The 25,280-nt window shown below is 32.0% G+C and overlaps 2 protein-coding genes across 2 annotated transcripts in view; one reads left to right on the top strand and one right to left on the bottom strand.

The window, feature by feature from the left end:
* Positions 1 to 7,648, top strand: part of stw (laccase) — a 127,749-nt gene extending 120,101 nt beyond the window's left edge. The window contains exons 7-8 of the mRNA XM_085958423.1: positions 3,947 to 4,159; positions 5,698 to 7,648. Coding sequence (XP_085814549.1) covers positions 3,947 to 4,159; positions 5,698 to 6,086 — 602 coding nt within the window. The 3' untranslated portion in view covers positions 6,087 to 7,648. The remainder of the gene's footprint in view (positions 1 to 3,946; positions 4,160 to 5,697) is intronic.
* A 15,722-nt stretch (positions 7,649 to 23,370) lies between these two features.
* LOC147064582 (multicopper oxidase 3-like) overlaps positions 23,371 to 25,280 on the bottom strand; it is a 77,850-nt gene continuing 75,940 nt past the window's right edge. Inside the window, exon 9 of the mRNA XM_085957720.1 lies at positions 23,371 to 24,447. Coding sequence (XP_085813846.1) covers positions 24,213 to 24,447 — 235 coding nt within the window. The 3' untranslated portion in view covers positions 23,371 to 24,212. The remainder of the gene's footprint in view (positions 24,448 to 25,280) is intronic.

The following is a 25,280-nucleotide window of genomic DNA, read 5'->3' as shown; positions in this document are numbered from 1 at the left end:
CTAATTATAATTATGTATTACCAAATCGTGCCGTTAAAAATAATAAAATTAATTGGTGTGATTTTACTACGTAATAAGAATCGATACAAACACGGCGTTGCAAATTTGGAGTAGTTATAAGAAACTTTTTCTTTTTTGATTTGCTATGACTCACGTGTTTCTATCTATATATATACACTTTTAATTAAATTGTATATTTTATAGTTGGTATAACAATCATAAAATTTTTCAAGACTAGACATTCAATCATTAATGTTCTTCATTGATTATATTTCGATGATATATAATATGTCATTAAGAATGCCCAAATGTATCTGTATTTCGTGGTCAACACACAAATATTAACAGTTAAGTCTATCATTATTATGTTTCAAATAATCATTTTTGGTGTATTAAATATAACTTAAATGTACTTTTTATATCGTCACTTTCTACTATCGATTGTAATGATATCTACTATAAAGTTTACGATCAAATTAACGAGAAACTTTTGCACAAAAAAATGTACTGCCGTTTTGGGGGATTTACTCCGACTGCGTAGCTACGTCATCATTTTTTCAAGTTAATAATGTTACAATTTAGTTTCTAAATTTATCAAAAATTATAATATTAATAGTATTAGTTAGTATTTAAATAGTATAATGACAAAGTTAGTATAAAAATATGACTACCGCTTTTATTTCTTTAATACTTCAATACAAATTTCTTTTGATATGGGCTTTTACAAAACCTTATTAAAAAAATGATAACTAAACGAAAAACCTTTTTAGCTTTAGCTAAAAATATTAAGCTTCAAGTAACAGAAATATGAATATCTGTTTTACGAATGATTCATTTATAGTTTTTGCTGCAGTCTTTGGCATAAAATATCATTATTCGATAGCTTAGAAAATAGTGCACGAGACAGCGAAGAATGGCTTATTTATTTTATTTTTGTTTTTCTTTATTCTATGAACTGATTCTCACGATTACAAGAAAATCACAGTATTTAAGAGGAAAAAAACGCCTTTTCTTAATAAACGTGTGCTAGATATAATTATTGTACACCGTTTTAAGTCGCCGTCTGCAGCAGTTACGGCATTACATGACTGTCAGGCACATCAAATGCATTAAAGAAATCAAATCACCCACGATTAGTTGTTGCAATAGCTTGAAATGATCAATAGACAATAAAATGGCAATTTTGAAATTATAGTCTTCCAATCATTTTAAATAATAATAATATTTAAAAGATGAAGAGACTAATGAAAAATTCCAACAATATGCAAGATTGCAGATTAATATCTTTAGTCATGCTCATGGATATTCATTGTATGATGACATCTGAAAATTGTGTTATTTTAACTATTAAAATATATGCTTCGGTAGGTAATTCTTGTGAATCATAAGAATATTAACAATATGACAACAAAAGGAATAAACTCAGTCCATTTTAAAAATAATATTGACTAAAATAATGTTTTTATCAGTTTAATCAATTATTATTTAATAATGTAAATAATATCACTCTTCATTATATAAGTATTTTTTTTACTTTTAATTATCATCAATTTTAAATAAATATCTTGTCTTTTAAATTAAGTGTGTAGGCATAAAATATATTAAACATTACAGTTATTCATAGAAATAACACTGCATTTTATTATTATTTATTTTCAATTGCGATACTGTGTTTTTATTACTTTTTTCTATTTCCTGTTAGATGCCAATATGATTACCATTTTCAGTTGATTCTATTGCCTTAATTAGCACTAAAATCAGTTGGGTAAGCAATATAGGGCCCGTTTCAGACGGGACACCGGTGTCGCGCTCGATATAATATAGGAGGGCTTTGTATTCGAATAAAGGGGCTATTGTATTATGTTTATGAACGCCTCAGAGCTAATGAGTCAACGCATAATTTCGCGTTATAAATCAGAACATAAAACTGGCTGCGGTAATAAAAACAAGTGTATCGGCGGCTTGAGAATGTAGCGGCCGACAAAAAAGTGTACCGTATACGCGTTGACTCATTAGCTCTGGAGCGTTCATAAACATAATACAAACGCCCCTTTATTCGAATACAAAGGCCTCCTATATTATATCGAGCGCGACACCGGTGTCCCGTCTGAAACGGGCCTTATTTTACTAGTGACTAGTTAATTAACTTTTTACTGGTAGTACAATAATGTAAAATTTAATATAATCAAATTATGTTAATTTTTTAATGTCATTTGTTATTTTCGCAAGGATACTTTGACTTTTCTAATCTCGTCTTCACAATCGAAACCTACGCTTGACTTTTCACATTTAGATAAAACCATTACCATTATTTTAAACGAGTAGGTAATAATATAGTGCCATTCTTACGGTATTCCAGTATTTCCTATATGTGCTGATTTTACGTTTTCGAAATTGTAATTTATCACAGTTTTATAAATCATTTGTCTGTGGAAATTTTGAAATATAGTTATCATATATGACTTCATAAATTAAATTATATGTATGTCTGTTACAGTCGTATAATATTTTTATAACATGGCTGATATATTTATGTTTAAAGCCACACTAAATTACATTTTTTTTAATTTTACAACTTTCTACAAACGAAATTTATACTTTTATTGTTTTATAACACAATCAAGCAAAACATTGGCTTCCTTGGTGTAAAATAATACATTATATTTAGTATTTTGAGTTGCGAAATGTTTTACAACTTGCATAATGGAAATAAACAATTAATAAAAAGATTGGACAAATTAATAGATTTTAAATTGTGCATATGACATTAATTCTTTATTATAATTTTGTTTCAATCATTTTACAGTTCAGAATCATTTTGAAGTATGATTTTGCAATAGAAAATACACTTTAATTTTTAATTTATTAATTTATTTAGTTGAAATATTTTATGATAGGTAAGTATACTGCTAGTAATAAAAACCCATAATTGAGCTAACCCAATATATCTGTGATTTTTACATTAGAGGCCGTCCATATATCGCATCCAAGCAACTAAACTGCCACAAGTCCAAATTTACGTGTTTTGAGTTATTGACTACATTTCATCGTCTATCGTTCATAGTATATGTACCGAAAATTTTATATATCATCAAATTCAAGTCTAAACTTCATTCAATAATTCACACAGTACAAAAATGCGAAGGGTAAAAACTTCAAAGCTGATTTTCTCTGTTTGACGTTTTTTGGATTGTGGCAGTTTAGTTGCAAGGGTGCGATATGACTCACACTCGAGGGGGGGTAGGGGTCTGATATTATAATGTGACGTCACAAAGTAAACAAAAATTATAAAAGATCTAAAAACACAATATTGGGGATCAGGGATTTAAGGATAAGTATTAAAAAACATGTTTTCTATCAATTTTAACGTTTAGAAGTGGGGGTATCAAAAATTTGACCTAATATAGACGGTAAAAGGATATGTGACGAAATGTGACAATGGGGGGAGTTCGAAAATAGCCAAAATCGTGTTACGTCATACGTGGATGAACCAATACTTACTAATAAATTTAATGTTATGCTTAATACAGTGCGTATAACCGGATTAAATTAATTATTATATCAATTATTTATAGCTTACATTTTCAGTTAGTTATCTTATAAATGTCAAAAAAACTCAATAACAAATATTAGAATTATTTTCAGTAGGTAACTGTAGATACATCGGTGTAGAATTTACTAAATGGCAGTTACGAAGATATTAAGTACATATTTACTTTCAAAGCCTTATTAAATTGTGTGTTAGTGTAATTAATCAGTTGCATTATGTAGAGAAAGACAGCGCACCCATTAGATTTAGTATTATTCTAAAAAACGGTACTTAGACGACACTAGCGACTTATACAAGGCATATTGATATTATTATTGTATGACAACAATCATTTATAGAATATTATGTATATATTGTCGAATGCTTAATTATTATATTTTTACTGTGTGTTTCCAGTGGCACCTCAGGGAGACCACGTTATAAGTTTGATCGACGAAATCTCATACTTGGCCGCCCCAGCGCCCCTCCTCACCCAGTACGACGACATCAACCCCGAACAGTTCTGCAATGGCGACAACAGACCGGCTGACTGTGGACCTAATTGCATGTGCACCCACAAAGTTGACATTCCCCTCAACGCCATCGTCGAAATTGTACTCGTAGACGAAGGTAATTATATGCTTATATTTTTCTTCCCCAATTAACTCCAATACATACCTAACTTTATCTGTGGCTTGAAAATCGGCAGCAGAATATAGTCAAATTTCATAAAATAATCGCAAAAATGGAACTTTCTTCCGATAACTGAAAATTGTCTATGGCAATGATAACGTCATTTATATGAAAAATCAACCAACATTCCACGAAATAGTTTAGTTCTGTATTCATGAAAATGCTTAAATGCCAACAATTAATTTTCCTAGTAGATTCTTGTCTTATGGAAGTGGGCCGCATTTGAGAGATATGTATATAAATTAATATACCACTACATATTACATACTAAATAAAAGTCAATTTAATTATCAACTACATTTTTTAATAATAATATAAGACAACATTGTATTAATTAACCTTTGTATTTTTTAAAAAATAATTTATTCCGAACCATGCCCTTGCTTCTTCGTACAAGATGGTTCCGTTAATATATAGAGATTATACAAATAGTTAATTAGGTATGTATTTGTTACAAGATATTAAAATTTTGCTAGAGTTTGGCTAGAGTTTTAGGTGATGTTTCTAGTGAGTTAGGTTCCTCTTATTTATATATTTAATGTTTTAATAGTCAAAATTAAATATGTTGTGTAGTGTTCTTATGTTATTTTGTTGTTTAATATGTTGTCAGGTTTTAGTTAGGTTGGTTTAGTGATTATTTTTTCTGCACAGAGCTCCGAGAGCCTATATCAATTTTCTAATATTGGGCAGTCATTAATAACATACCACACCGCAGTCATCGTATACACCTCTCTGGTGTAATAATATAAATTATGAAAGCGCATTTTATTGAAATGAGCGTGTTAAATATATAAATAATAAGCTGTAAATAAATAGATAAATATTATCTAAGTATATTAATTTATTGGTCATATGATTGATTCATTTAAAAAGTTACATTTTATACAATTTTTAGGTACCTTGTATGTGCTTATGTCGTTTTTTTTTCATAAATACGATTTGTTCATACGCATATTTCTGCTTCGCCAAACATAACGGTTAGTCAATTTTACCTTCGATCGGACTGTATTACTAGTTTCTAAATAAATACTTAACCGAAATAATAATGTGTCCAAGATCAGCTAACAAATACTATGTCCCACACCAAATTAATACTAAGAATTATATTTTATATCTTTTTTATCTAGTTTTAAGTTGCACAATATTCAATTTATAATCGTACAGTTTACTTAGTTTCTTTTGACAGATTCTTGTTAAATTTCCTAATGATATTTTGTCCTCACATTGCAGTTTTAATTATCTGCGGTAAATTAGGAATGTTTTACTTCCTAAAAAAATTGCAAGTGTTTAAAATCAACTAAGAATAGACGATTCTTTGTCTAGATTTTTCCAGCCGACTGCCCACTGACTTCATTCGTTGCATCGTATTTTTTTTATAATTCGCAATGTTGAGATTGATCAAAATCATTTTATAGAATATTTCAGCCGGTTTCATTATAATCGATTATATAACGATTCTATTTTATAACTTCCAGTCCAAATCGCTAATCTGTCGCATCCGTTCCACTTGCACGGATACGCCTTCAACGTGATCGGTATCGGTCGCTCTCCTGACAAGAATGTGAAGAAGATCAACTTGAAACACGCCCTGGACCTCGACAGACGCGGTCTGCTGCACCGTCATCTCAAGGAAGGCGACCACCCCCCAGCAAAGGACACAATCGCCGTGCCTAACAACGGCTACGTCATCCTCCGTTTCAGAGCTGATAACCCTGGATTCTGGCTACTTCATTGCCATTTCCTCTTCCACATAGTCATAGGCATGGACCTCGTCCTTCAAGTCGGCACACACTCCGACCTTCCTCCCGTACCACCAGGTTTCCCGACCTGCGGCGATCACTTGCCACCTATTCCCATCAACTAAATCAAACGAGAAGGCGTATTAGTAGTATAGACCGACGGTGTATTTCCCCATCGCTCGACACTGTGTTTTTATTATTTAACATGGTTTGCTCATATAGACAGCCTTTCGGGTACTTGACACTGTTTTCCTAAAGTGGATTAGAGAATAAATAACGCAAAGTTTCATAATTTTATAAATAATATCGAATAGATACTATCCAGTGATTTGAATAGAACGAATTTTAATAATACGTTCGGTTAATAGGTGCCTACTTTAAATTCTCGTCTGATGCAATAAATTTATCTATCAAAGTAATAAATATCCAGCGCTGCCAATAAAAGCGATTCGTACAGTTTTAATAAAAACAAGTGTCCAGTGATTTTTAATAGTTACAGACGAAAATACATATAATATTGGTAATGATTTTCAATAATACAACTAAAGTTCTAATTTTCTCAAAATTTTCAGTTATTTCAAAAGGTTCTCAGGTGTCCATACTTTTTCCTAATATTTGAGTCATACGAATAATTTCTGCGTTTAATTTAAGGAAGGATTTTTTTTCTCAATTAAAATAAATTAATGAAATCGATCATTCGTTATTTTCAAATATTTTCTTTTTCCTGTCGGAAGAAATTTATGTTGAATTGTTAACTTATTGCCATTGCCAATCCGAATATTTTCGGAATAATAGTGCCTATTTAGAAGAGACGAAGTTAGTATGTTGAACAATTAACATTGTTCGAAATATTTTAGCCTTTCACTTTTGTTAGATTCGAACATAATTCTGTTACAAAAAAATGCCTCATTTTATGTTATTTATGTCAAATTATCTTGCCGTGGGCCGGTTCACACTGTGAACATGCTCATCGTATTTTGTAAATCTTGAAAAAATACTCATTCTCTTAATATTTATTCGATAGCGGTTTGATCGGGGAAGGCTCGATCGACGCGATTAGTTTTCCTTTCCTACTAACAGTTAGATTCTATCGGGCAATATTTTGCCGATTCGTCGAATACATTTAATTTATATGAATAATAATAATTGTATGTAATGTACTTAAGTCAATTGTTGTAAATATTTGAGCGATGTATTTTGGACGCCGCGGCGATCAAAGAAGGGTGGTGTGTATTTCGCTAGGGGTGAGTAGTTATGTACATAATTATTTAGAGAACGTTTTGCATCTTTTTTATACTCTTCAATAATGTAATTATTTCTCATAGCGATAATACGAAGATTTTTCTAATTATTTTTTATAAATATTTTTCATAGAAAATTTTACACATTCCAATTTTCATTTTCATACTTGTATATAACTGTTCAATAGTGTATAAATGTACGATATGTCGGCATTTACATTGCGATTCATCTTTCGATATTGTATCGTACGTTTTCATCATACATAATAATTTAATGAAATATACCACACATACATACACACAATATGCATACTACTATAATGTTTTCTTGTGGTCTAAAGATGTAACTAGTCATCGGACACATCGAGATAAACTATCATATTTCGAACTGCAATATTGTAAACATTTATTATACCATATGAAACATTTTTGTAATAAATAATAAATAATTTTAAAAAATCGACCCAATTTTACTCTGAAATTTTCAGATGTGCAGTATATATTTATGTACCTCTTTGGCAAAAGCAAACATTGCAATTTATTTACGTATACCAACCATTGCCAACATAATAATAATATTATCATTCTTTAGATCGCATCATAATTTCCATTAAAATATCAATTTTTATTGTTATAAATGATGAAGAGAACTTTCATTCAAAAACTTTAAAATCACTTAAAAAAGTGCCATACATGTTTATGCTAATCGGGTACTGATTTATTTACTCAATTTTATTTATATTTCATTATTGTAATACTATTGTATGACATATAAAAGAACGGGATACTATACAATGAGATAATGTAAAAAAAATCTAAAAACACAACTATAAAACATTTACTTTAGTGATTTTTTGTGAATATAATTACTAATGTCTCAATGTATATTTCCCTCTTCTTTTTGTACAAAATTATTTTTAATATAATTTAGTTTTCAGTGGATGAAAGTATTAAATCAAAATTTGGTAGACAGCAATTACATTAGTAATTAATTGCTTGCACTTTTGTTATTGAAATGTTCACCAGTACGTAGGTACTTCATAAAAGTACTTAAACATCTTGCACAATTTTAGAAAAATACTTGTATGAAAAATCAACAGAACTTGGTAGTGTTCTACATTGATTGTGTATACATAACGCAGATTATTGTACAATGTACTTTTCACCGTAGAATTGGAGGACTTTTGAATTAAGGATACATGTAAAAATAGTAAGTGTTTTCTTATTGTACATTATTAATTAAATAATAAAAAAATATGTTTTAATTATTATTGAATTGTAATATAGTATACATATGCATAAATATTTAATTATATGGAAGTAGTTAAAAGGTAGAAGCAATTTGGAAGATAATTTCAAGTCGTTTTTGTTTTCTTTTTAGGTGATGAACCCATTGGACGCCATTTGCAACGTTAAGCGTCCTGATGGCGTATGCGTGAGTAACCTGAAGAGTGCTAAACACATCGACGAAGGCATCCTCCAAGACCGACCTGACGTGAAGATATTCCTTCCATTTAGATTCTTGTTCTACAAACCTGCTGAGCTCTTCACTCCGAACACATATAACAAATTCTTGGGTAAGATCTTTCAAAAATTATTACTTAATTGGTATACTGTTAGTAGCTGTTTCTAGTACTATCTGTTTTTCTAAACAGATATTTGTAGAAGCATAATTGAGTCTCATTTTGCAATTTTGTCATTTTTTAGTTAAATATACTTATGATTTATGATTCTAAAGGCATTAAATTATTTAAAGAAAAATAGTTGCCTATCAAAAGTCACTTTAACTCATGTGAAAATCGTTGAGAAAGTAGACTGTTGGTATAACTTACATTTTTCTATTAATAATAGCCTAACCTAACCTTAACCAAACATAGAGCTATGTTTCTCATAGTGTGCCGTGTGTTTGCAGCCTTGGGCGTATTATAATATATATATATTTAAATAATGAAAATCGACTTACTTACTCATTATATTATATTATATTGTGACCATACCTAAATAAGAGTTGATATAAATAAAAAGAATTTCAGAGAAAAGTTATACATATTTATATCTTTATAAAAATCGATGTTTTATTTAAATTAATATAAAAAATAATAAAACAATGAATTAGTCAAAAATCTCTCCGAAGAAAAATTGAAAATAAACTAAATTTTTATAATAAATATGACCATAAAAATATTTATGTTATAATAAGATGGGGACGTAAACAAAATTCACATTTTATAACATTTTTCTTAAATTGTTGGTTTATCTTTGACTTGAAATAAAAAAAAATCTTTTTAATATTTTCAGATACATATTTATTAATTAATACAGTTGAAATTGTAAATTATCAAAAAAATGTCTCAAATTGCTAGCTTCGTATTTTTCCGCTAGGTGCTTCTTTAAAAAGGGCTCAGTAAAGGCTTCACCTTAAACAATGCTCTGGTGGTTTTTTTGCGATTATCTCAAAACTCGATTTTTTTGATAATATGTGAGTTATGACTCTAAGCAACTTAATTACATTTTTTTTTTTTTCATAAATAGGTGCCATTGGATAAAATATTTTTCAACTAAAAATGTTGAATAAAAAGTTTTTTATACAATCCGTTGTGGATCTAGACCGCCACACGAAGAGGTTTTTTTTATGAGAAATGAACGTTAGCTATTTGCTCAACCAATTAGGTCCATGCGCTGTATCCAAACACACATTGAAAATCAACATGTGAATTTTTCCAGAACCCATGATTTTACCCCGAGACCCTTGACTTACCAAACGGATACATTATTTGGTCGTCGTGGCGATATGAAAATTAGTGGGCCTTGTATATTCTGCTCTTCTTATCGTTCGTTCCCTGATGGCCCTCTGCTTCTCTCTGGATTTATAATATCTACTTCATATTAAAATAAAACGGAACAAATATTATTCTAAACTAACTGCAAGTTATTTCACATTGTAGCAAGCTGCAAACTTGCGCGCTTGGGTATATTTTACATGGTTAAAAAAAAATTATACAATTACGAATCCATATTTATCAATAATTGACATTCATGTAAATTTGCAAATATTTTAAATACTCCTTGTGTATATGACGTATGAGGCCGCAATATTTTTTTAATATCTAAAAACAAAGATGCAGAAATATTAATTCATAATATATTGTTATATACATTTAGTTATGTATAGCTTTAAAGCTTATTATTAACATATTTTCTTCAACATCTACATATTACTTACAGTTGCACCGGGAGGTGATCACGTTATCAGTCTCATTGACGAGATCTCTTATCAGGCTCCACCCGCGCCACCCCTATCTCAAATCGATGACATCCCACCAGAACAGTTCTGCAATGGCGACAACAGGCCCCCGAATTGTGGCGCCAACTGCATGTGCTCTCACACCATTGATATTCCGCTGAACGCCATTGTAGAAGTTGTACTCGTCGACGAAGGTATAAATATATTAATTGTTTTACCAAAATTATTAACGACACCTATGGTACGCGCTACATGTGATAAAAACTAAACAAATCCATTAATAAAATTCCTAATACGTTGTATGGGTATCTATTGATTTCTGTATTGGCGCAGGCCTGTATTGGGGATCCAAACCAAAAAACATTTTAATCAAACGCCGTTTTAAATTGTGCTTCTTTTTTGTTTGTTAATATCTTGCACGTGATATAAGCCACGAAAAATTTAACTGATGCGAGTAAACTGTGTAATTTTTAGTACCCTAACATTTTAAAGTATGACAACAGGGATGACTGACGAGTGAAGAATATATCTCTGCCCGTGCTGTGCTATATTTTTATTGAAATAAGCTTTTGGACACTTAAAATAATTCAGTTAACACTAGGTAAGCTGCATCCAATTTGAAAGCCCTGAGCTATTTTCGCTTTAGCCCCATTCTACATCCAGCTCTGTAGATATTATATGTCATAAATCTCGTGTCATAAGTTTTGACCAGAGAACACAAAAATAAGAAAAATGGGCTGGTAACCTTATGTGTGTGGCTGAAAAAAGTTACAATTTTTGAGTGTGGTATTAAACACGTGATTAAGAATACGTATTTTCGATATTTACACTGCTATCATAATAAATGTACATTAAAACTTGTCACGTAAACGAAACCGTGCATTCGATATTGTTAATATTTGAGAACATTCAGCGGGCACGTATTTTTGCGTCATTAAATCGTTAAATCATAAATCATCGACTGGCTTTCGCATTTATTGTTCTATCTATTATGTGGTCTTGACTTGTTTATCCAGATAAACATTAAGGCCATCGACGTGATTTACTCTTGTTAATTTTTGTATATCTAGCATTCATGATTTTCTTCTTTCTAATCTAGTTTTTAAAGTCTTTTGGTTTTTATTTATTCTGTGTTTATTTATTTTTCTCAGTACAACAGCCAAACCTCTCTCATCCGTTCCACTTGCACGGCCAAGCATTTAACGTGATAGGAATGGGCCGGTCCCCTGACAAGACTGTGAAGAAAATCAATTTGAAACACGCCCTGGACTTGGATCGGAGAGGTCTTCTCCATCGTCAGTTCAACCTTCCGCCACACAAAGACACCATCGCCGTGCCGAACAATGGCTATGTGGTCTTCAGGTTTAGAGCAGATAACCCAGGTAATTAATAAACTATAATATTGCTTACATCCATAGAAACAAAATATACTTGACAGTAATATTGCATAAAGCATACTTGCATACCTACTTATTTAAATAAGCATATTATTGAGTTGTGTTAAAGATTTTTTTTTCACCTTACATTCTATCATTTTAGTTATATTGAAATACATATTATAAATCTTTACATATCCACCATATAAATTGTATTGGTCATACCATATTTCTTGAAAAAATAGTAACAATTTAAAAAAATCTTTTCATCAAGTGAATCCAAAAAAATATTACGCTTATCGATCTTCTTAAACTCATAAACTAATCTTCGTAAATAATATTTAATTACGCTTCATCTACACATGAAACGTCATTTTATTCCGCAAAAACTCCTAAATCGTGTTAGGAAAGGAAAATTTTGCAAACGTCATATATACCAGGAATCATTGAATTTCGGATTTACTGTCCCCTGAAAAAATGCTCTTGGATTTACGAGGCTTAGAAAATAAAACGACGATTGTATTTCGTATTTTAATGATTTTTCATTCTTGTAATGGAGCAATTAAATAAATAAAGTATGTCTAAGATATTAATATTATCAATTTACAAGATTACTATACAAGTATACAATATACCCCGTAACCCCTTAAACTAATGAGGTTTTAGACTTAATATGTATTTACTAAATAAAATCTACACACTTCTTAATTATTCATATATTATTTTCTGTAAAAAATATAAAATTTCTTTAATACCTTCATAGAATTCACGTCACCGTTACTATATGAGTATTAGTTTTGTGAGGCCTGCAGCCCTATGTTGTAACTTGTGGCATGAAGTCACCCGACGACATGACGTAATTGTGACGTATGCTCAATACACGCATCGAGGCGAGCCGCTCAATGCACACAGCTCACCATAGATATTAATATGCTAAAACACATATTTGTGTATGGGGACAATGAATAACGCCAGTATTAGGGTAGCGTTAATTTCTCGAAGACTATTGACTCACTCCGGTAGTACGTCACAATGATGTCATATGACGTCATGTCGCCGGGCGACTTCAACTCACAAGTTACAACATAAGGCCCATGTACAACAATTCTATCAATAATATTAGAACATTAATTATATTGAAATACATATAAATTATAATTATATTAACTTTGGTGACGCGCCATCTCCAGTGGAATCAAATATTCTTCTAAGTATAATATTAATATGTTTTACAGTTGAGATTAAACTAATAATATTTTTTTTTAATTTCAGGATACTGGTTGTTCCATTGCCATTTCATATTCCATATAGTTATAGGGATGAACTTAGTTTTACACGTTGGAACGCACGGTGACTTGCCACCAGTGCCGCACAACTTCCCAAGATGTGGTCACCACTTGCCGCCTATAGACCACCACTGATGAATGTTCTAGTTATATTATAATAATTCCAAATCATAGTTTTAACGCCCAATGCTTACCAAATTAAATTTAAAACTAGCCGCACTGAAAATATTTTACAAAAAGAGGGATAACTATACTAAATTAACAGTGCAATATCTTCCTTAGTAATAATAATTAATTTCTATGCTGATATGCTTTATTGTGTGTTTTTATTTAATACAAAACATAATGATATATTATTATAAATATTTTTCATAAACATAGTAATGTATTTTTATACATAGGAGGATATTATTATTTATGTTATTTAAAAATAATATAATTAAATATTTAAAAGCATATGAAATTCTGCATTCACAATAGAAACAGGTAGTAAAAATAATAAAATACTTGAATCTTAAAAACTTAATATAAATCAAATAATTCTGAAAAATTATCATTTCATAAATATAAATCTTGAATATATATTATAATAATCTAGGGATTCAAGGAATGGACTAATTTATTGGTAGGATAAAAACTATGAGATGTTTGCTGAAACACAGGTTTTTCTTCTACCTTAAAATATGTGAATTCATTAAAAATGAAACCAAATCTATATTTTTATTAGTAAATTTTTGGTAGCATTGGAGTGTTTTTTTGTATAAAATTGTTATCATAGTTTTATTAAAAAAATAAAGAAAAAAATATGCCCTGTACCTAAAAAAAACTATTTTAATAATAATTATCGTTTTCATCGGAACGACTTTACTCTTCAGCAGTGACATCTGTGGCCGTGAAATACAACAACAAAATGTAATGAAGAGTAGATTTTTAGATTGAGTTCATTCATTCTCACATTTTCCATATTATTTATATTTATGACGCAATCGTGACATTCATTTTGTATAAATTAGAAGAGTGTTTTTCTTATAAAAAATGTATAATAGATGACTTACTTATATATTTTGTATGATGAACTTCGGTGTGAATAATTGATTAATGTGGCTGCCATTATGAATAAATAAATACTTTTATAAGAAATAAAATAAAACATTTTTTTATTTTTCCCTTAAAATATAAGTAATTAGTCACATCTGCAGGCACGCATATAGAAAAAATGGTTTGGGGAGGTCTTTTTCGAAAAAATAAACATAATAATTATTCATCATTGATTTTATAGGCAGCGAGATTAACAAAATCTACCTGTCTTCCAGAATTACCCCGCCAACTATTTATAGTATCTCATCGCTTCAAACCGTGAACCCCGCACTTTTACAAGTACATTCTCTATACCAGTGGTTTCCAAACTTTGTGTTACTACATGTCCCTTTCAAAAAAAATCTAATCTTGGCGCCTTCCCCCCTTTATTTCATTAAATACCTTCATTACATTACATTAAATACCTTTTTAAATAGCCAAAAAATTACTACTTAATACAACAAAGAAAAAAAACTTAATTAAGCATAAAAATAAACAAGATTTTACTAAGTACTTTTATTATATTTATTTTTAAATTAATTTGTTTTTCATGCGATGGATGTGCTTGTTTCTTAGCACAAAGTGCTCTTTTTCTACTAAACGGGGTCAATTTTTGGATTCCATTGCAGCTAATGCAGAAATCCCGTTTCGCATAAAAATATGATGTTACGAATGGTTATAGCTGTACCTACTTTACAACTTGCATTCCTTTTCTTGACAAAGTATTATAGTATTTCTTCACTTCGATTCAATCAAAATTAAACTAGGGTTTTTGTGTCAATGAATTATCGCATGATACCTTTCTACTTATCATTTTTTTCCTTTTCAATAGTAGTCAATCCAAATTCATCATCGTTCATTGACAAATAGATTCTATCATAGGCCCGACATCCTGAAGCGGGCCCCCAGGCCAAAATCTTTGGCGGCCCCACCTACCTATCGCTGAGATTAAGGGCAGTGTGGTGCTCTAAAGTAGTATTTCCTAAATTATACACGGGAGTTATCATTTAAGCACCTACAGCAATATCAAATACGTATCACATCAAATTGTAATGCACAACTATATATTTAAAATATTTAATAGTCTTAAAACAAAATAGCGCCGCAGACCACTTTTTTTAAACTCTTAGATTAAATCTGTGATGTCTGTTATGCCCGGGTCCCAGGCTCTTTATAAACTATGCATTTTCAAACTGCAAACCTGTGGCTACGTTTTTTGTGTTAAACTTTTCGCGCGTCCCTTTGCAACACTCCTTGTGAACAGGCATTACGTGTCGCACAATGCCGGAAGAAGAGAGGCCAATTCGTTGTAAATGCTATTCAACAGTCGAATCATCCGGCTTATAATTTCCAGTCATGAGATCCTGACGAAGAGGAAAAAGAAGTAATATTCCTTTAACCCTAGTAATTTCTATTTTTCCAACTAGAAACCCCTCCCCCCCCCCCACATGTATACGCATCTGCACATCTGTGACGCTATAACTACTTTCACAGACAGATTCACAAGCTTTCACGATATCTACTATAATACAATAATCACAATGACAATACAAAACAATAATAGTAAATGCATCAATAAATAGTGCATGCCAAGACTACAAATAATGTTAGTTTTTTATATTTAATTAAACCCTATGTAAACCAAATCATAATAGTTTAGGTATACTACGAGCGATCCGAAAGAATAGTGCACGCTTTTTCAGTCGTAGTTAGGTTTTCGTTGAATTAAGAATACATATCATAGATGGCGCTGGTAAGTTTTTTTTAATTCATTACGCCCTGCCTAAAAGAAATAATAATAGATAAAAAATATTCTTCTATCTATAAAATATCTAAAATTATTAATGATTTAATGGCATAGATATTTTATAGATAGACATCTATTATAGCTTGATTTACTTGAATTTTTAAAACTAACTAACACCATCTGTAATTTGAAGTCTTATTTCAATGAGAACCATTATGTGTGACTGACAAAGTTTAGTGTGTACTATTTATGTCGGATCTCAGCCTACCTTCACCCTTCCCCACTGATATGTATTCATATTTCGTTTGTGAACCTGTCCTCACTTGCAATAATTAATTATTGGCTGCCTTGTTAATTGTTCACACACAACTAGGGAATCCAATCCCGAGCCAAAATTCTGATCCCGGGATTTCGGGATTACAATTTGACAATCCCGGGATCCCGGGACTGGTCCCGGGATTGGCATTTTTTTCCATTGTTAATATAAAATTTTTATATTTACAAATAACATTGATAAAATCGGTCAAAAATAAATCTAGTATAATTTATACTATTTAAGACATTTATTGTTAATATTGTATACGTTCAATCTTGGAAATACACAAGTTTAATGGAGTAAATAATATTGTAATATAAATAATAATGTGAATTTAATATGAGATTGCTGTTTCTGATAGTAAAGACATAATGAATGGATTAGCGAGATTTAAAATAATAAAGCAAGTAATCATGGCGTACTTATGGCCTTTCCGCTTCATAAATCTATCTAATAAGTCAGCCAAATATGAAACTGCCGTAAAACGTATGATATCATGGTGGAATTACTTTTTTAAATGTGCGAAGCATTGTTTTTTTCCAATCTTTCACATTTTTAATAATTTATGTGAAAAAATAAAATGAATCGGCAACCTACACATGGGTATAAATCAAACTTCATTCAAACTCAGTTTATTTAAAAGTATTTTTTCTATTATATTTTCGTTTTTATTTTATTTTCCATAAAAATTGATAAAAAAATCAATCCCAAAATCCCGGGATTATGTTTATCAATCCCGGGATTCATAGGTATCGAAAATAGCTCGGGATCCCTACACACAACTACAACTTATTATGTAGTTCTTTCTATAAAAATACCTTCAGTCAGCTGATGGTTGTGCTTTAAAAGCTTAATCGGATATTCGATTCAAATATGCACACCCGACATGGCCGACCTCTTAAGCCTTGGGATTTTGATAATGTTAGTTTCTCAAAATGATACCATATCCATTTTTATTTACTATTAGGAATATTGCTGAAAAAATTACAGGAGATGCCAAAATAACAAGTATAAAAATGACTGTACTGTATATTGAAAAAAATTATATCAAATCTATTTGATACTACAAAATATATGAAATAATTCAACATTTTATTGTTCTGTTTTATGTACTATTCAGGTCATTTTATTATTCAATTGCATGTCTCATAATTACATAAGATGTAATTGTCCTGTGGGTCTATTCACTCTATTCTATACACAAGGCGATAACACCGCTAAAGTGATAAAGTGATATTATTTATTACATATTATTTGTATTGAGGTATTATAATTGTTACAATAAGTTAAGCCACCTAAACAGTGAAAACTGTCTATCTCGCTCTAATTTTTATCGCAGTCAAGAGAGGTGCTGTTAAAATACAGCACTTATTGAAACAATTACGACCAACTTATTGTAATTGTTACAATAAGTGCTATGTAATACTTTGAGACAAACCTACCCTAAGTTTGATAATATTTATCACTCTATCACTTTAGCGGTCGATAAGTATAGAATAGACCCACTGGTAGATAAAACAATAATAATTACCTGATAATTCTTTTTTCTTCTTTCGACCATGTCCGATCCTAATAGGATCATATGGGCCTCCACAGAGTGGAGGTTTGTATTAACAGATTTTGTTTTTTACGAGAAATGGATGTCAGCCACTTGCTCAACCTATTAGGTCACACACAAATGCCTGACACAAAACCCTGACACATACAAATTGAAAAACAATATGTGTACTTGCCAGCCCCAGGATTCGAACCTGGGACCCACGGCGTTATAGTCCAACGCTTAAGCTGCGCGGCCACCGTGGGTGTAAAAACCTAATAATAGGTAGAGGAAAATCATTCTAATGTAGCACTTTAGTCGATTCGCGGGTATATTGGAATTAGTTGCTGAAATGCCTGTTTCAATGCTAGCAAATAATACTTCTACAACTGCAAGCCATTTTTACTGTGCCCATGGTACCACTGTATTCTGATTTACTAATACATATTGTGTACGGGATGAAAAGCTTACAATGTTATTTCTTTCATGCAGCTATCAAGGAAATTATTCTCAAACTATATTATATGCCTATATTTTCTGCATATCCAGGTGAGGTAATAATATTACATTAGACTGTAGTAAAACACTACATATTCTTGTACATTTCTAAAGCAGAGAATTATTTTAACATACTTTCGTGGGGACATACTCAGCGTAGGTCAAAATGGAGCTTTTATTGCATTTTCAAAGCATGATCTTGGACATTCCTTAAACGTTGTAGATAATCTATTTATATAATTTTGAAGCCTTGTTATCCTTTCTATTTATTTTAAACATTTGATGACTGCATAAAGTATTTTTATTACATAAACCGCCCTTAATACTCATTATTTATTAATAAAATCTGTGATTTTAGTTTGTTTGCCGAGTTTTAGAATAGCTATTATATCGTTTCGTGTATTACACCGTATCGTGCACGGATAATCTGCAAACCGGATAATCCGCATATAGATAATCGGGAGTTTACTGTATTAAGAAACGGGTGTTTTATGACAAAACCACTATATCTATATTTCATGCAGATATAATAGTAGGTATTTCATCAGAACTTATTTTTGTTATGATAAAAATAAATTAATATTACGGAATAGGTAACTCTCATACATTTTTTAGCATGTTTCGTAAATCTGTTACTAAATATTCATACAGTAGAAACTCGATTATCCATATAATTGGGGATGAAGATAGTCCAAATAACAATAATTTTCACTTCCAGAATTTTCGTTACTATATATTATTATTATAATATACTAGCTGACCCGGCGAACTTCGTACCGCCTCAGAATCAAGAAATATTGTGTTAACTTATTAGCTGAATAATTTAATTCAGTTTTTATGAATACTCAAAATTATTTAAGTTCAATAAATGTGCAAAAATCAAATCAAAATGAAAAGTATTTTAATTACATTGAAATGAATGTAATTCACGTGGCAGCAAGGCATTCGCTTTATTGAAGCGAATAGATATGATTCGCGTAGCATTGTTGCACTACTTTCTGTTAAACTATTTGGTGGATGGCTTGCACTCGGGTCGATTCCCTTCATTGAAGTAACTTGTGCTATACGACATTTTTCGTTTTGTTGTCAGGTGCGAAAACGAACAAAGTGGATGCTACGTACAATTGACCGTGAGAGAAACATTCATTTTCTAGATTCAGGCCACAAACACTCAAGGATTGGCCTTGTGATTTGTTGATCGTGGTTAGCAATGATGTTTGGGAACACTTTGTTGATGAGGTCGTCCTTTGTTGAGACGAAATTGCAAAAATTCAGCGGAAACGAAATCAATCCATTCGATTCGTCGACAGGAACACGGCCGTTACCGATAGTCAGCAATTGCTTGGAGAAATCTTCGGCAGATGGATCGTTTAGCAATGCAACGCATGTTTTTCGTCAGCTGAAGTTTCTTCACATAGCGTCACAGAGTCGATGATTTGAGGCAAGTGTTTATTTCATCGGCAGCGGTCGATCTTGGAATGACTGGTAGTGTTTGGCGGAAATCGCCAGATAGTAGAATCACTGCGCCTCCAAAACATCTTGATCGCAGATCTTTCATAGTTCGATTGAGTGCTTCCAATGAGCGTTTGTGCGCCATTGTGCATTCATGCCAGGTGATGATTTTACTTGCTTCCAAACCTTTGGCCATTGCTGAGTATTAAGCAATGTTGCATGTTGGTTTTTGAGTTGTTTGAAGGTTTAACGGCAATTTAAACGCTGAATGAGCCGTTCAGCATCCTTCTAGCAACGTGGCCGCTATCCTGGAAGAAGCAACTGCTACATCAATTTCGGATCTCGCACGAACAGTGGCGAAATCATGAACATGAGGAATGTCTTCCCAGTTCTACCGGGCGCATCGAGGAAAAATAAGCCACCATTTTCATCATCAATTGCCTTCATTAACGTATCGTACACTTCCTTCTTTTGGGGGTTCAACAGTGGTACATTCGTTCGAACTGATTGGTTCAATGCATCTCAATCATATTCATGTTCACGTTCCAATTCTAGATTGAAAGAGTCGTTTATTCCACGATGTGGCGTTGGCATTCCTAACTTGACTAACAAACTGCCGCACATGAGGTAACACATGTCTTCGATCAAAAGCAAAGCCTGGTTATGTATTTACTTATTCACTCCGAGATCGAGATTCCCTGAACTGACACGAATTCAATGTAAAATGTCTTCTGACATGTCATCCTTGTACTTGTTTCAAAGTTCAGGTGGATTTGATGGGAAGCATGTCGAAATAATGATAGCAAATAATGTGCGTGTCTGACTTGGAGATGCAGAAACAATAATTACTTCAGCGATTGTCATGTCCCAATGAGTATCGTTTTCAAGTAAATTGAGCCGTTGACATGCAGCACGAAATATTGGGCACACCACACCATTGACAGTTCGAAGTGATTCAAATGATGTCGGCCCACGAACATTCACCGGAAACAACCGCAAGTAGAAGCATTCGTCATTCTTCGGATGAACTGTGTAAATGGGACCAAGAGCATCAGCAAAACGCACATCCGTATGATCAGGAACTGCATCGCCTTACTTCCGACATTGAAATTTCTTCAATGAAGCGTTCCAAGTGTAATAACGTGGCATCTCAGAGTAGAGCAACGTTCGTGCAAACGGATCGTTTTGGCAAATCGAAAAGAAACTGGTCAATGTTGTCGCTGGATGTGTTACAGCACGTTGAGCAACATTCGATGCATTAAAATAAACTCGTTGACCATTCTCCAGATGCACCGCCAAATGTACAACGGTGTGATGACGTTCGTGAATGGGGAATGAGAAAATACGCCAAATCGCTTCATTGCAACTCACATATCGACAACTTGATAGTGTGTGATTTTATCGTTGGTATTGGGAGTTTGAACACCAAAAACCGCCATATCGCTGCCTTTGGTGACATATTTGCAGATGTATTTGATGGACTTCACTGAATTGCAATACTCCACGTTGCAATACGCCTTGAATGTTTTGGAAAGAAGTGGCAAATATGGAACAATCCAAGTGTTGTCGACTACGATATCGTTTCCTTTCACTTTCGTTGTGATGGTTCTACCGTTATCATCGGGTGATCGACGCCGATATAGTGGATAACCATCGTTCGCAGTGATAGTCTCCGCCGTCAAATTTTGTGGATAACGCTTGTAACACTTGCCGTCGACCATGCACGGTGATTGGGGGTTGATGGCGCCACACGGTCCGTGAATCATGTTAGTAATTACAACATCATGCAGGTCTGGACCGGTTTCGGGATCAGAAATCTCGTCGCATATAATGTCATCTATTTGGTCTGGTCGAATTCTTTCAATTAACCAAAAAAATATGTGTGCATGCGGTAAGCCTCGTTTTTGCCATTTAATCGAATAGATCCAGCATCGAGTATCCCCAAAGACGCGATGATTAACAATGTAGTTCATCAGCGACAGGATTTTTTGTTTGAAGACACGTGCGGTGATGTCGTGCTGATCATTTGATGTTTGTCCGGGGGCAGCAATTGAACAATTTCTATCCATTTCGGATTGCACGTAAAGGTGATGAATAGATCTGGACGACCGTAATGACGAACATAATATTATGTCATTGCATATTGCGCATATTCATGCATATGACGCGGGCTGCCAATGTACGTCGCCAGTAGAATAGTCAATCGACCAACATTAGCTGCATCTCCTTCGGTGCTGATTCCATCGCGTAAATGAATATACTCCTCCGAACGTAGTTTGGCTTGATTCTACCGAATGAAAGTGAAGCGCTCCGTCTCGATTTTGACGTACAAAACCAACAACAAACGACGAACAAATGAAGAACAAAAAAAATCAACGAAATCAGTCAATCAGTTCTCGAGATGTCATCAAAAAAGCCGCTCCATACGAAATGTATGAGAAAATGAATTTTCTTCACATTTTTTCCGTGATTTTTTTGATGTTTTAATAGTTATTCTGATATTCGGGGCGGAGAGAAATCCAACAAATCAATGATCATAAAAATCGGTCCAGCCGTTCTTGAGTTATAAATGGTGTAACTCGTATCGTTTTCAAGCAAATTGAGCTGTTGACATGAAGCACGAAATGTTGGGCACACTACACCATTGACAGTTAGACATTTCGACTATCATTCTTTCTTTTGTTTTTTTGTTTATTGTTTCTGTCATGTATCAGAGATGGCGTTGTATACGGATTTATTTTTTTTGTGATTTTCTTTTATTTTCGATTGCGCGTTCATTGTTCAAAATGTCAAAATGTATGAGAAAATTAATTTTCTTCATAATTTTTTTCCAGTGAATTTTTCCGATGTTTTAATAGTTATTCTGCTATTAGAGGCTGAGACAAATCCAACAATGCAAAGATCGTAAAAATCGGTCCAGCCGTTAACTAACCCGACTTTCTTTTATATATATAGATTAAAATTGTACCTTTTTCATATAATAGAGATCCGAATAAGGTCCGAGCATAGACTGGGTCCGAGGTTCTACTGACTAGTTGAATAAAATTTGTAAGTTAAGACTTAAACCATTTAAAAGAATAGTGTATTCGTTTTTGTATAGATGTCACTACTGAAGCATATATTCTTACTCAATAATAATAAATAATTTTATTACAAAGGTCTCAAGTAATTACATTATAAGTTGGCCAATTTCAATAATAATTATCTCGGTTCATTGAATTATTTTTTATATTTATGTATATCGATGCATTCCGCATATTCTTCTTGTTATGACTTATCCGGACCACCCGTGATGCTTACAATAATAATATTCTTATCTTGCAGGAGAAAAAAATATATAAAAATTAAAAGGTTGGTAGGTGCTTAGTAGATGTCCTTCTATTGTGGGAAAATTAAAATTCATTTTTATTTTATAACATTTTATTAAATTATCTGTAAAATAAGAACTTGAATAGTTAAGGTACAAAAATCGTTACAAAATTAACAAACGCAACATTTATAGCTTATGTCTTAGGTGTAAGTTATTATAAATTCAAATTCTTCCAAAAATAATTGCAATTAATAAAAAAAATAATTATACTTACTTTATTTACACTATTTAATAAATAACTTAATTTTACATTTTATCTATTTTTGATTGGTCTTCACAAAATAAATCTCAAATAATTTAAGTAAATTTCTTAAATAAATTTAATTAAAATCACATTGTAGCCATAGAATTATGTTTTACTTATTGATAAAAGGGTGGTAACGGATAGGTACATCTACATAATCAATAAAAAGTTTTTAAATTAGCTACAGAATTTATCATGGGTCTACAAACTACAAAATGTCTAAAGAAATTGCTGAAGTTGACGACTAGCTCCACCTCTGCACGGATTCATAAAATATTCTTCAATTAACTGTCATTACAACATCAGTAAGTTTTCTTTTTCACGAAAATTCTTAATATGTAGAAGGAGCCTAATAAATTATATTTTTTTATCTGATATTATCTTCCTTTTCATTTTACATAAAACTGATTTTTTCAAAGGTACATATAGATTTTCTGTGGACTGATGGGAAACAAATTAATTTTCTATTTATTTTGTAGTGAAATACACTCATTCCTTGATTTGTGTGGTCGTTTTTACGTTGCTTCACTATGACAGGATAAAGAAAAGTTATATTGTAAAACACTGTTATCTTGTTTTTATTACATTGCTTAGTTGTTGTCTTGTAGGTAAATTAGACACTCGAACAACTGTTCTGTCAATCATAAAGGGCACTAAAGGTCAGATTAGCAGAGAGTGAAAGTAGCAATATCTATTCAATTTACCCATAACATGTTTTACACTCTTTTTTTACTATTACTGTATCACAATTTACTCGAATTAAGATATTGTGAAATGTATTTTCCAATTTTGTATAATTTACTTTCCTCGTCAATGTGACATCAAAATGTTTAATCAAGGAATGGTTGTATTGCCACTATTACTCAATTTAATAGTGTGTCAGCCGGCTTGTAATTTCCACATTTTGGTAAAGTGTCAATGATTTTAGCTGGGAGATGCGACTTGACTTTGATGACAATAGCTGCGGGCAAAGATGATACTCCACAAGACCGGCATTCAAAAAGCCATGTTCCAGCATTGTCTGCTAAGATTCTTACGATGGTAAAGCCTTTGTAAGGTACCAGAATAGTGTCCTTCCTAGGAGGATTCAATAAATTTCTGAAACAAATTTAAACATTCATATTTATTATTTATTATTAATTAGTTAATTGGTAGTTATTAACGTAAGAATTGGTGTAATTACGGCGAGTAAGTTCGCTTTCGGTAGTTAACCGGTTAAATGTTTCCCAATGGATGTGTAAGTAAACTACATAATTATTTTTGTATTAAATAAAAATGTCTTAACTTTAAGTTAAAAAGATAGTTTTTTTTTCTCTTAGCCTCCTCTTTTTTTCTACCTTTAAATGTTTTGAGGGATCCATAAAATCAATAACTAATAATTCTTGTAAGAAAATGTTTATTATCAACCTTCTGTTACCATAGCAATATGCTTAATAATAATTGATAGTGTATATTTAAAATTATTTGTTAAGCCTCAACGACATTGAGCTACTTTACAAGCTGCTTGTTGGCGAATTTACAATCTGCTTGTAAACTCGCCCAGTGTCATCATCGAACAAGCTAACAAGCAGATTAGAAACAATCTACTGAGAAAAGTTGAAAGCGGGTCAACTTTACGCGCTACACACTGGCGTGTGGGCCTACTGTGTCTGCGTAGACGCATATCACCCCACACGCCAGCGTGTAGCATGTAAAGTAGCCCAACTTTCAACTTTTCTCGGTAGATTGTTTACAATCTGCTTGTTAGCTAGTTCGTTGATGACACTGGGCGAGTTTACAAGCACATCGTAAATTCGCTGGCTTGTAGCTTGTAAAGTAGCTCAATGTCATCGACGCATAAGTGGGTACCATTTCTATACAAATAAATACCTAATATTAATTTTATAAAGGAATTTATAATGTAAAATATAGGTAGAAAATCAATGTGATTC

This window comes from Rhyacophila brunnea, unplaced genomic scaffold, assembly GCF_057557595.1.
Source record: "Rhyacophila brunnea isolate RB1 unplaced genomic scaffold, BYU_Rbru_1.0 scaffold_7, whole genome shotgun sequence".
NCBI classification, from domain to species: Eukaryota; Metazoa; Arthropoda; class Insecta; order Trichoptera; family Rhyacophilidae; genus Rhyacophila; species Rhyacophila brunnea.
Note: the sequence above shows the minus strand (reverse complement) of the source record. Positions and strands in the feature narration are given on the sequence as shown.